The 11989-nt window shown below is 44.9% G+C and overlaps 1 protein-coding gene across 3 annotated transcripts in view; it reads left to right on the top strand.

The window, feature by feature from the left end:
- Nucleotides 1-10061: 10061 nt before the first annotated feature.
- The window catches only part of LOC144683611 (peptidyl-prolyl cis-trans isomerase FKBP5-like), a 169770-nt gene continuing 167842 nt past the window's right edge, over nt 10062-11989 (top strand). For 2 of the 3 annotated variants that reach the window (XM_078546805.1, XM_078546803.1), the window contains exon 1: nt 10062-10429. In XM_078546805.1, coding sequence (XP_078402931.1) covers nt 10319-10429 — 111 coding nt within the window. In that variant the 5' untranslated portion in view covers nt 10062-10318. The remainder of the gene's footprint in view (nt 10430-11989) is intronic. The other variant, XM_078546804.1, reaches the window with a different exon arrangement.

The following is an 11989-nucleotide window of genomic DNA, read 5'->3' as shown; positions in this document are numbered from 1 at the left end:
GGGGTGTTCACTGAGGATTGCACAATGTTCAGCACCATTCACAACTCCTCAGATGCTGAAGCAGTCCATGTCCAAATGCAGCAAGACCTGGACAATATCCAGGCTTGGGCTGACAAGTGGCAAGTAACATTCGCACCAAACAAGTGCCAAGCAATGATCATCTCCAACAAGAGAGAATACAACCATCACCCCTTGATGTGCAATGGCATTATCATCACTGAATCCTCCACTATCAATATCCTGGGGATTACCATTGACCAGAAACTGGACTAGCCATATAAATACCGTGGCTACAAGAGCAGGTCAGAAGCTTGGAATCCTGCAGTGAGTAACTCACCCCCTCACTCCCCGAAGCCTATCCACCATCTACAAGGCAGAAGTCAGGAGTGTGTTGGAATACTCTCCACTTGCCTGGATGTGTGCAGCTCCCACAACGCTCAAGAAGCTTGACACCATCTAGGACAAAGCAGCCACTTGATTGGCACCTCATCCACAAACATTCACTCCCTCCACCACTGACGCACAGTGGCAGCAGTGTGTACCATCTACAAGATGCACTGCAGGAATTCACCAAGGTTCTTGAGTCGGCACCTTCCAAACTCACGACTGCTACCATCTAGAAGGACAAGGGCAGCAGACACATGGGAACACCACCATCTGGAAGTTCCCTCCAAGCCACTCACCATCCTGACTTGGAAATATATCGCCATTCCTTCACTGTTTTTGGATCAAAATTGTGGAACTCCCTCCCTAACAGCACTGTGGGTGTAACTACACCACATGGACTGCAGCGGTTCAAGAAGGCAGCTCACCACCACCTTTGCAAGGGCAATTAGTGATGCGCAATAAATGCTGACCTAGCCAGCAACGCCCACATCCCATGAGTGAATAAAAGAGGCCAAATAGAGCTTCAGCTTAATGCCTCATCCAAAAGACAGCATCTCTGTCAATGCAGCACTCCCTTCGTACTACATGGAGTGCCTATGTCTTATACTCAAGTCTCTAGAATTGGACCTGAATCCACAATTTTCGGACTCAGAGGCGAAAGGCCTATCAACTGAACCACAACTGACAGCTTGACCTGAAGGGTTGACCCTACCATGCTCCCTCCAAGAAGACAAAGTTTAAAAAGGGGCTAGATGAATTCTAGTTAGTAATGAGGATGAAAACAATTAGATCTAGAATCACAGTATGGAACTTGCTGGTGCTTTGAAAGGGTAGATGGACCAAAGGCACCAAATTGAAATGGGTTGTATCCCCTGGTGACTTCCAGGTCACTACAAAAATCTACATTTTCATTGCTGGTCCAGGCTGCTTCTGCAGGCCCCACTTGTGTTTTCTGAGACCAATAACCCTCATGCTGCTTGATGTATTTGCCTTCTACATATGTATGAATTGCCATTGTAGGAGTCCTTGTTCACAACCTTATCCTAACAGCATCAGTGGCCCATGCCTCCCTCAGAAAAAAAATGGCCACTAAAAATTCAATTTAAGGCCAGAACTTGGAATATCGAGTTCTGGTTGAGCTCCAGACTTTGAGTGAGTCTGACCCCTTTATACTGAAGGCCCTTTATTTTTGCAGAACTTTACAGGTACCTCCTGTCACTATCAGAGCTACTTAAAGTGACAAATTGTTCTCTCTGTTTTTGGGGAACAGATTTACATCTTTAATCCCTCAGCTAACAATATTTTAGTAGGTTACCCACCACATGTGCTAAATAATTATTTTTTAAACTGGGTGAGCAACATTCTTACACAAACTGGCACTTGTGTACTCCTACAAGTGATCTGTTCCAAATGACAAGTCTCAACATAGATTTAGCACAAATTAATGATTTAATTGAGTGCGATAACTTACTGTGCTGATCACTGTGCACTGTTAAAGATAGACAGCGCATTCTCATTAAAAAACCATTTGCACTCAGACACAAGGCTGACTGAGTCATCAGGACTAGGTATGTTAATTGTTGCATGTTGAAAGCATCATGACAGCTTCCCGGGTTTTGGTCATCCACATGCAGGAAGAGGTGGCTGACATCACAAACAAATTACACATTAATCCTTGGAGGGGGTTGTCATCTGGGGCTTTGAGTGCCCCATGTACATCTGTGGGAACCCTGCCAAGCTGCAGAATTAGACAGCGCTCTCAATTTGTTTTTGTTTCTCAGGTAGAAGGGTACGAATTGTGTAACCCTCCTGATGAGCACACCAGTCATTTTCTTCATTCAGTTTGAGCTGTTATCTGACCAATGTGGCAAAGGCCACCAGATGCTGCCTGGAAGGGTCCAGATGCAAAAGAATTCAAGGTTTTGGTGGCTTAGCCTGGTAGAGATAATGCTGTCCTCCTGGTGGGAGCAGCTGGCACGGGCTGTAGCAGAGTAAATGGCCACCTTAAAGCAGTATCTGCCTCAGGGATACCTACCTTGCTGCAGCCCATCTTACCTATTATATAGCAGAAGTAATTTCGGTTTGGGTTTTGGGAAGAGGTGGGGAAAATTGGAGTGAGGTTCTTAAACATGTTCACTTGACTCTCTAAATATGATCTGCTGTCCTACCAGCTGGTGTTAAATGTAATTGGTGTTTCTTCTCAAGGAGAATTCTAGTGCTCTTTTCATCCAGTTTGAAAGAGAGAAGAGCAGGGCTAAAACTAGTATCTTAAAATTAAATAAGGGCAACTATGTGGGGATGAAAGCTGAGCTAGCTGAAATGAACTAGGAAACTAGGCTAGAGGATGGATTAACAGAGAAGCAGTGGCAGACATTTAAGGGGATATTTCAGAGTATTCAGAATAAGTACATTCCTACTATAAAGAAAAATTCTAAGGGGAGGACCCACCATCTGTGGTTAACTAAAGACGTTAAGGAAAGCATCAAACTTAGGGAAAAAGCATACAACTCCGTAAAGATGAGTGGCAGGACAGATGATTGGACAGAATATAAAGAATGGCAGAGAATGACTAAAAGGTTAATCAGGAGAAAGAAATTAGAGTATGAAAGGAAGCTAGCTGGAAATGTAAAAATGGATAGCAAGAGTTTCTACAGGCATTTGATCAGGTGCCACATCAAAGATTATTATGGAAATAAAAGTGCATGGTGTTGTGGGTAACATATTAGCATGGATAGAAGATTGGCTTGCTGGCAGAAAACAGAAAGTATACATAAATCGTTTTTTTTCTGATTGGCAGGATGTAACGAGTGAAGTCCCACAGGGGTCTGTCCTGGGGCCTCAACATTTTATGATTTACATCAATGACTTACATGAGGGGAGTGAAGACATGGTAGCTAAATTTGCAGATGACACAAAGATAGGAAAGTATGTTGTGAAGGGGACATGAGGAGGTTGCAGATGGATATAGATAGGTTGAATGAGTGGGCAAAGATCTGGCAAATGGAGTTTGATGTGGGAAAATGTGAAGTTGTTCACTTTGGCAGGAAGATCAAAAAAGCAGAGCATTTCATAAATGGAGAACAGCTGCATAATTCTGAGGTGCAGAGGGATCTAGGTGTTCTAGTACATGAGTCACAAAAAGTTAGTATGCAGGTACAGTATGTAATCGAGAAGGTTAATGGAATGCTATCCTTTATCATGGCAGGGATTGAACATAAAAGTAAGGATGTTAAGCTTCAGTTACACAGGGCATTGGTGAGATCGCACTTCAGATACTGTGTGCAGTTTTGATCTCCTTATTTAAGCATGTAAATGCATCGTAGACCGTTCAAAGCAGGTTTACTAGGGTGATACCTGGAATGAGTGGGTTGTCTTATGATGAAAGGTTGAACAGACAGGGCTTGCTTCCACTGGAGTTTAGAAGAGTGAGGGGTGATTTGATTGAAGTATACAAGATCCTGAATGGCCTTGACAAGATGGACGTCGAAAGGATATTTCCTCTTGTGGGTCAGTCCAGAACTAGGAGGCACTGTTTTAAAATTAGGGGTTGCCCTTTTAGGACAGAGATGAGGAGAATTTTTTTCTCTCAGAGGGTTGTGCGACTTTGCAACTCTCTGCCTCAGAAGGTGGCGGAGGCGGAGTCATTGAATATTTTTAAGGCAATGGTAGATAGATTCTTGTTAGGCAAGGGAATCAAAGATTATCGGGGGGTAGATGGGAATGTGGAAATTGAAACACAAGAAGATCAGCCATGATCTTATTAAATGGCGGAGTAGGCTCAAGGGGCTGAATGAGCTACTCCTGTTCCTACTTCTTATGTTCTTATGCATGTTTTCCCACCATCACTGAGGTGGTAGCCAATACCATCCTTTTCATTCAATTTTTCCCAAAGCCAGGTGAAAACAGTTGGGAGATCAAAGGAAAATCCCAGCATCTCCAGCAGTCTAAGGGAGGCAGCATGCAAGGTATGGAGACAACCAATCACCCTTACTACAAGTTCTCCTATGGCAATGCAGCAGAAGAGTAAAACTGAAATAGCTTGGACAGACATACATAAATCTGATAAAGTGGACGTTACACTATCTTCAGAGGCCGTACACATACTGCATTGCAATGGACTCATGAATGTAGAGGGGGTGGGTTGATCACTGGTAGGTGCCTGGCTGCTACTCCAAATTCATTTTATATTGTGTGTGCTTTCAGTGCAAAATGTGGCTTGATAGAAATGAAGACAGAAAGAAAGACTTGCCTTTATATAGTGCCTTTCATGACCTCGGGATGTCCCAATGCATTTTACAACCAATGAAATATTTCTAAAGTGTATATGTAGGAAATGTTGCAGCCAATTTACACACAGCAAGCTCCCACAAACAGCAATGAGTTAGCGATCAGATAATCTGTTTCGGTGAAGTGGGTTGAGGGATGAATATCAGCTAGGACACCAGAAAGAATGCCACTGCTCTTCAAAAACCTCAATGGGATGTTTTTAATGTCCGCCTGAGTGACTTAACATCTCATCTGAAAGAAGATATCTTTGACAGTGCGGTAGTCCCTCAGTACTGCTTTGGGGTGTCAGTCTACATTGTAGGCCCGAGGCTGTGGAGTGGAACTTGAATCCACAGCCTTTGAGTTAGTGCTATCACTGAGCCATTGCTAACACCATTATCATAATCACTTGATCATAAGAAACTGCAGCAACCTCCTCGGCGCACACAGCTGTCCAGCTAGTGTATTGGCAATCTTCCTGTTAAATCTGCTTACTCCATTTCTTCATCTGCTTCCTCAATCTCCTCCTTTGGGGATGATTCACATTGATCATGGTCCCTGCAGCCAGCTGTATGTCTAGAAAATGATGACCATTATGGTTAACAATCAGGTTGTGACAATGGGAAATGTCTAGTAACATCAGTTTCTTTGTTCATGTCAACCTTCTCTCCAAAAATCAGTTTAATGGTTTGATGTTTACAATTGGCTGCTTGAAAGACGATCAGAATGTTTTGTTTAGTGCCTTACTGGGCAAAGGGTGGGAGAAAACAATATTGTATCAGGAGATTGCCAACTGGATGAAGTCAACCATTATAATGTAGAATAGGGAAATTCTGACCTGAGCTACCCAAAGGATGGCCACTAATTAATTCCTTAGCCCTTTCTCAAAGGTCACAGGCAAATCTGTCAATCCAAAACTGCCCTAGACTGAGACATGATTCTTTGATCTCTACCAATATCCCTTTCAAATCAGACTGAGACAAAAAGCTGCATTTCCCTTATCAATGCTGAATAATTACCGTCTTTGGATTGCTGCTGCACACTAAACAGATTGACACTGGCCAATTGGCAACTGCATCCTACTACTGTCCTTAACCTTTTCAATTCATACTTGTAAGGACCACTGCAGCCAGCTTATTTTAATCTGAATTTATGTGTTTGCTTTTTGGAAATCCTATGTAGACCTCAGTTATTAATCCTCACAAGTAGTTTCCAGCAATAAAGAATGTGGCAAACATTTACTGAGCAAATAGCCACATTATCACCCACATCCTCAACACCACCACCCCCCCCCCCCCCCCCCCCAGCTTTTCCTGCTCATGGAAGCCTCGACTACAATGACAGCAGGTTAGGTCTTTAGGATCAAGTGGAATTAAGCGGGTTTCTTGTGTGGACTGTTTATGCCAACATGAAGTGGTTGGGCTGAAGAGCTCTTTAATATTTGCAGCTTCTATGTACATGTATGTGACAATCACCATCCCAACCCCTGCAGCAGCGTTACCCCAATACAACCCCAACCTCCCTGCCCCCGCCCACCCTCCACACACTCTATCCTTCAGCAGACAGGGCATGCAAAGCTACGTCAGGTTGAACAAGGTGTGAACTCAAGACTGAACTATACACTTAGTCTGATATAGTCACAGACCACAATGGTCAATCAATGACCCTGTTTCCTCTCAGGTCACAGAAACAGTTGTCAATTAAACCAACAATCTAGGCAGAGGTGGATTCTTTCATTTGTCCAAGTTGTATGGGACCACCCCATTGATGCCACATTGAGATAAATGGTTATATTTCTTTGCCAATCTTTGACAAAATACTTCTTATTAAGTGTGATGGCTAATCGACAATTCCAATTTTCTCTTAGATAAAAGCAGATGTTAGAAATCTGAAACAAAAACAGAAAATGCTGGAAAAACTCAGCAGGTCTAACAGCATCTGTGGAGAGAGAAACAGAGTGAGAAAAACAGTTTTTCTCTCCACAGATGCTGTTAGGCCTGCTAAGCTTTTCCAGCATTTTCTGTTTTTGTTTCAATTTTCTCTTATCCTTCTCAATTCACCCTTGTGAACAGCTTCACTGGTACTCAACACGTATTGTCCCTTGAGAAATATCCCATGTGATCCTGGCTTGTGAGCTCTCACACACTGTTTCCAGCAGCACAAAATACAAGTTAAAAATTCAATACAGACAAAAACGATCCGTTCTTCCTTACACCCATCGTGGCTTCACCCCTATTCCTTGGTGTCTATACCTCATTCAAGCACCTCACTCTGTACCAACCCTCCAAGCTTTCAGTTAAAATATTCATTGTCATTGAACATGGAGTTGTCTTATGTTGACCTCTCCCTCCACTGCCTTTTCAAATCCTCTTAGCCCATTATCTACTCTAATTCTGGCACTGATTGATTCTGTACTGGTCAAAGTCATCACTGGTATCTTCTGTGGCTGTGGAATGTTATCTCTCCTTGACCTCTTCAACCTTTAAATCAAAGCAAATAAAATCCAGCTTTCTAGCAAAATGTTTCCCTTCAACTGACAGAATCAAATCCATTTTCATGTCATTCAACTCAGTTGCTCTCTGTGAGACCCTGCTCTGTGCTAAATTGACTGCTGCAAATTAAACTGGGAGACAACGACTTCTTCAATGGCATGGAGGAAAGCAAAATTAGAGATGGGGTGATCATTGGAGACTATGTACAGATCAGGAGTAGCTTTGTACGGGAGTGGCAGAGCTCGAGCAAATGGAGTCATTAACAAAATAATTCCATCTTCTTCCAAGCCTGAATGTCAGCTTGGCTCAGTTAGTGGCACTCTCACCTCTGAATCAGCAGTTTGTGACTCAAGTCCATGATCTATCTTTGAGGGAGATCTGTGTTGTGTGAGATATCAAGCTGAGGTCCCATCCGATTGCTCCTGTAGATGCACTAGGTGATGTCAGACATCACAAAAAGAACATAAGTTCTCCCAGTTTTCTGCCTAAATGATGCTCCACAATTAACTAAACCAAAGCACTAAAGTGGTCATTCAACTCACTTGCTTTTTGAAATAAGTGCTCCTCCATCTCTGACCTCTTGTGCATCCCCAATTTCCTTTGCTCTACCTTTAGCGACTAAGTTTGCCTAAGCTCTGGAATACTCTCCCTAAATCTCTCTACCTCTCTTCACTCCTGTGTCAGCCATGGCTCATTTGGTAGCACTCTTGTACCTGAGACACAAGTCCCACTCTGAGGCTTGAGCACAGAAATCAAAGCTGACACTGCTAGAGGTGTTGTGGCCTTTTGGATGAGGCGTTAAACTGAGGCTCTGCCTGCCCCCTCAGGTGGCAGATCCTGTAACACTCTTTAGAAGAAGAGAAGGAGCATTATCCCCAGTGTCCTGGCCAATACTTATTCCTCAATCAACATCACAATAACAGATTATCTGGTCATTATCATATTGCTATTTGTAGGAATTTGATGTGCACAAAATTGGCTGCTGCATTTCTACATAGAACAGTGGCTACACTTCAAAAGGACTTTATTAGCTGTAAAGCACTTTGGGACTTCTGATGATCGTGAAAGGCACTATATAAATGCAAGTCTCTCTTTCTTTAAGACACTCTTTGAGCCATACCTCTTTGGCGAAGCTTTTGGTCACTTGTCCTAACATGTCCTTACATGGTCTCTCCTGCAGTTATGTTACTCGGTATAGGCTCAGGTTTCTTCAGCTTCTTTGAACCCTGCTGTTCTACCCCAGGAGCTCACCTCATTGACCAACAGTGGATTAAAGTATGGGTATGCACTCTTACCTGGGTCCTAACCTCAGATTTTACAAATAGAAAATCCTGCGACTGGTGCTCCTGAATTTTTGATTTGCACTTGCAGTAGGTGATAACATCATTCATAAAATTACCCTCATCATTGATTGGCTATGGAGCACTTTCGAATGTCCTATGTGGCAACTTCTGCCTTTTTTCCACAATCTCCAAGGGCCACCTTATGAAACAGCTCTTACATGGCTTCACTTTTGTCCCAACAAGCCCACCTAAGTCCATGATTTTTGCCTCCTATTCCCACATTGTCACCTCCAGAGCCCACCAATGACTCGTACCTGGTTTCTTGCTCTTCAGTTACTTCCTACCACTTACACGGGGTCAGCTCCCATAGATGTTGTTCTACAGCCTTATTGACTTAAATCATGGACAAATCAGAAATTCCTCCAGCAGTTGATGAAGAATACTCGACTCCTTCCAAAACACTTCTGCCGTTTCACACTGACACCATTGCACCCCTTGGCTGCTCGATGAGAAATCTGACATCCTGCTCAGCCTTGGTCTGAGCTTCAGATCTCATATTCTATCCCGCAGGACCATGTATGTTCACCACAACACTACCCATCAGCTCCTCTATCTTATCCACATGGCCACCCAAACCTTTATTGATGTTTTTAGCACCCTGAGAGTTGATTTCCTAATGCTGATCTTCCAATCTATACTTCCCATAAATTTCAAATTGTCCAAAACTCTGCCACCCACATCCTGTCCTACAATAGGTTCTGAATTTCCATCACCCCAACCTGTCGATTTAGATTAAGTCCCAGTCCCCAAACATGGGCATAAAATTCAGAATTAGAGTTTTACTCCTTGTCCCAAGATGCTTCCCCTTTGCTTCATCCTCACAGTTCCATTTCCCTCCTCTCCCATTTCCTGGAATTCCCTTCCCTCCTGCCCCCATTTGTATCCCTGGCTTCTCTCCTTTTGCCCCACCGATTCCTTCCCCACCCCCCACCCCCCCGCCCCACCGTCCCACCCCCTGTCCCACTCCTTGCCCAACTCTTTGGAAGCTTCATATCCTACTCCTGGGATCTCCATCCTCTTGTGCTGCTCAGGATCCCTATTCCTCCTGCCCCATTCTCTCTGATCTGCCTCCCCTCCCAGGTCCTTCTCGTGAATCCCTCAGTTCCCTTGTTCCACTACTTGAGTTTTCTATCTGTTTGCTCCACTTCTCAAGGCACCTAATTTCTGGATTCATCCTACCTGAGACGACTCCACCCGGGAGTTTGTCCCTTTCCTGGGTGAAGCATAGGATCAGGAGCAGGTCATTCAGCCCCCTCACCTGTTCCCCTGCTAGATCATGGTGGCTCTGTGGCTCCTTCCCTCACACCCATTGAGTTCTTCCATTCTTGGGACTGTTTCCTCTCTAAGATGCCTCCTCCTTAAGTTTTGCTTCTCCCTGAGATCCACCTGGAATTCTCTTTCCTTGGGGATTCCCCATCCTCTGGCCCTGGGGATTCCCTCCCTGGGATTCCCTCTCTTTTCCTCCACCCCATTCCCATTGTCCAGCTGGAAGCCCCGCCTCCTCTGGCCCCGCCCACTGGTTGCTATCCCGGCAGCCTCTGCTCTGGGACAGGAATAGGCCACTTTCACCCGCGCCACGCATGCTGGGATAGGGCTATCTCCATATCTCCCGGAGAGCAGCGCCGGGAGGAGGCAGCGGGAGAGAGAGGGGGGCCAGGCTCGGGGATCGATTTCTGCAATAACCAAGTGAATCGACACCAACTTCAATCCCCTAGCGGCCGGCGAGGTGAGCTCCTCATCATTCAAACAGCAGAGCCCAAGAGAGAGGGCGTGGGCAGATAGAGGGAATCAGCGGCTAGTGGAAACAGAAAGCGGCCCGGCTCTTGCTGAATGATGACCACCGGCCGGGAGCAGCAAGGGACCGAGAAAGAAGCCCAGGCTGCAGAGCTGGAGCGGGACGCCGAGGATCTGACACCCAACCGGGACAGGGGGGTGCTGAAGGTAACAAGGGCTGAGATTCCGAACAGACAGACTTATAGAAGATGATCTAGTGTCGGTCTTTCAGATGGTGTTTGGCTCTAGTTTAAATAACAACATTCATTTAAAAAAAAAACAGATTTCACAGTCCGCCTCAGGAATTGGCTAGAAATTAAACGAAACAAATTCTGAGCACGGTTTATTCATATCCCAATGTAACTTTATCTCTAATTTAAGAAAGTATTTTCCTTCAGATACTTAAACAGCGGATAGTGAGGGTGCTTCATATCCACATGGAATGCGTTTGCACACATTTCCCGATGCAGCTTTGAGTTGTATCTGATAAATTTGCGTTTATATATCGCCGATCTTTTGTTTTATATACAATTTACCTGCATTAATGGGAACTAAACTATTCCGGTTTGCACGCCTTGAATCGGCGAGTCAAATAGAAAGTTGTCGATCAAACCGTTTCTTTTTAGCTCCGTCCTGCATGGTTTCTGGATGACCGTTAATGTTAATTTAAAGCAACACTCACACTCAGGGACACAATCCAGCCAATTGAATTGGGGAACCTTCACCAAAGTCTCCGGTGTTTCTGAAGTTAAGAACTACATTTTTGAACATGAGCGATGGATTTTGGTTCAATTCCACTCCCTCGTGTTTAAAGCTGTCATCCGACCCCTATCCTCATAGTCCGAGCTGTGTCACCACTTGGCCGTGGGGTGACAGGAAGTTTTGGACACGGGCTTGGCTGTCTGCTCGGGCTTAAAGAGACCAACAGTGAGCGCTCAACGGTGAAGCCCAGGAGTGTTGGGCTTCAGCGCCGAGTTAGGCCACCTCACCTCCAGATACATCACAACAACTGTTCACACAATCCTCCCCTTTCTCTCCGTCTTCACCCTGAGGCTGCCCCAGGCTTCCCAGGAGCCTGTGCCCAGACCCTTCTGTGCAACCTGGGCTCTCGATAGTAAAGTGAAACTCACCCCCTCCCCTGGGGGCAGTGGCGATTTAAGATCAGAAAGGACCTCGGTGCATTTTCAGCAGTCAGGCCGCTGTCCATGCTAACCAGCTGGCAATCTAGTTAAACCCCAGCCCCAGGCCCCTTTCCGCCTCCACCAGAGCTTCCCCGAGTGCTCCGACTGCAACTCTCAAACTCACGGCTTTCTCGCGGAATAGTAATTGCACAGAGCCAGCGCCTTGAAGTTTAATAGTCCAGCCTGGTGTCAATTCGAAACGGTTGGGGGTGGGGGAATCTGTGTTGACATTTCCAGTGAGAGAGCAGAGCTAACGAGTAAAGTGGACGCCAGTCTCAGCTGCTGAATCTATAGACTTATCCGGTTCCTATATTTGCTGTAGCTGCGGTGTGTAACTGTGAGGTTGCTGTTGTTTTACTGGCTCCCCGTCAATACTCCGGAGATTTTGTGTCCCACTGGCTTTGTGATACGACTGTGTTGAATATGGTTTTCGGTATAAGGTTCTATCTAGCTGATGGAATCATTCAGCCCATTTCTCCCTTTATACTGATGTTAATCTTCAAGGCTGTACTTAATACTATTATTCCAAGATTGTTGATGGCATTAG

This window comes from Cetorhinus maximus, chromosome 8 (genome assembly GCF_964194155.1).
Source record: "Cetorhinus maximus chromosome 8, sCetMax3.hap1.1, whole genome shotgun sequence".
Classification (NCBI taxonomy): domain Eukaryota; kingdom Metazoa; phylum Chordata; class Chondrichthyes; order Lamniformes; family Cetorhinidae; genus Cetorhinus; species Cetorhinus maximus.
This window is presented reverse-complemented; position numbering and strand designations above follow the sequence as displayed.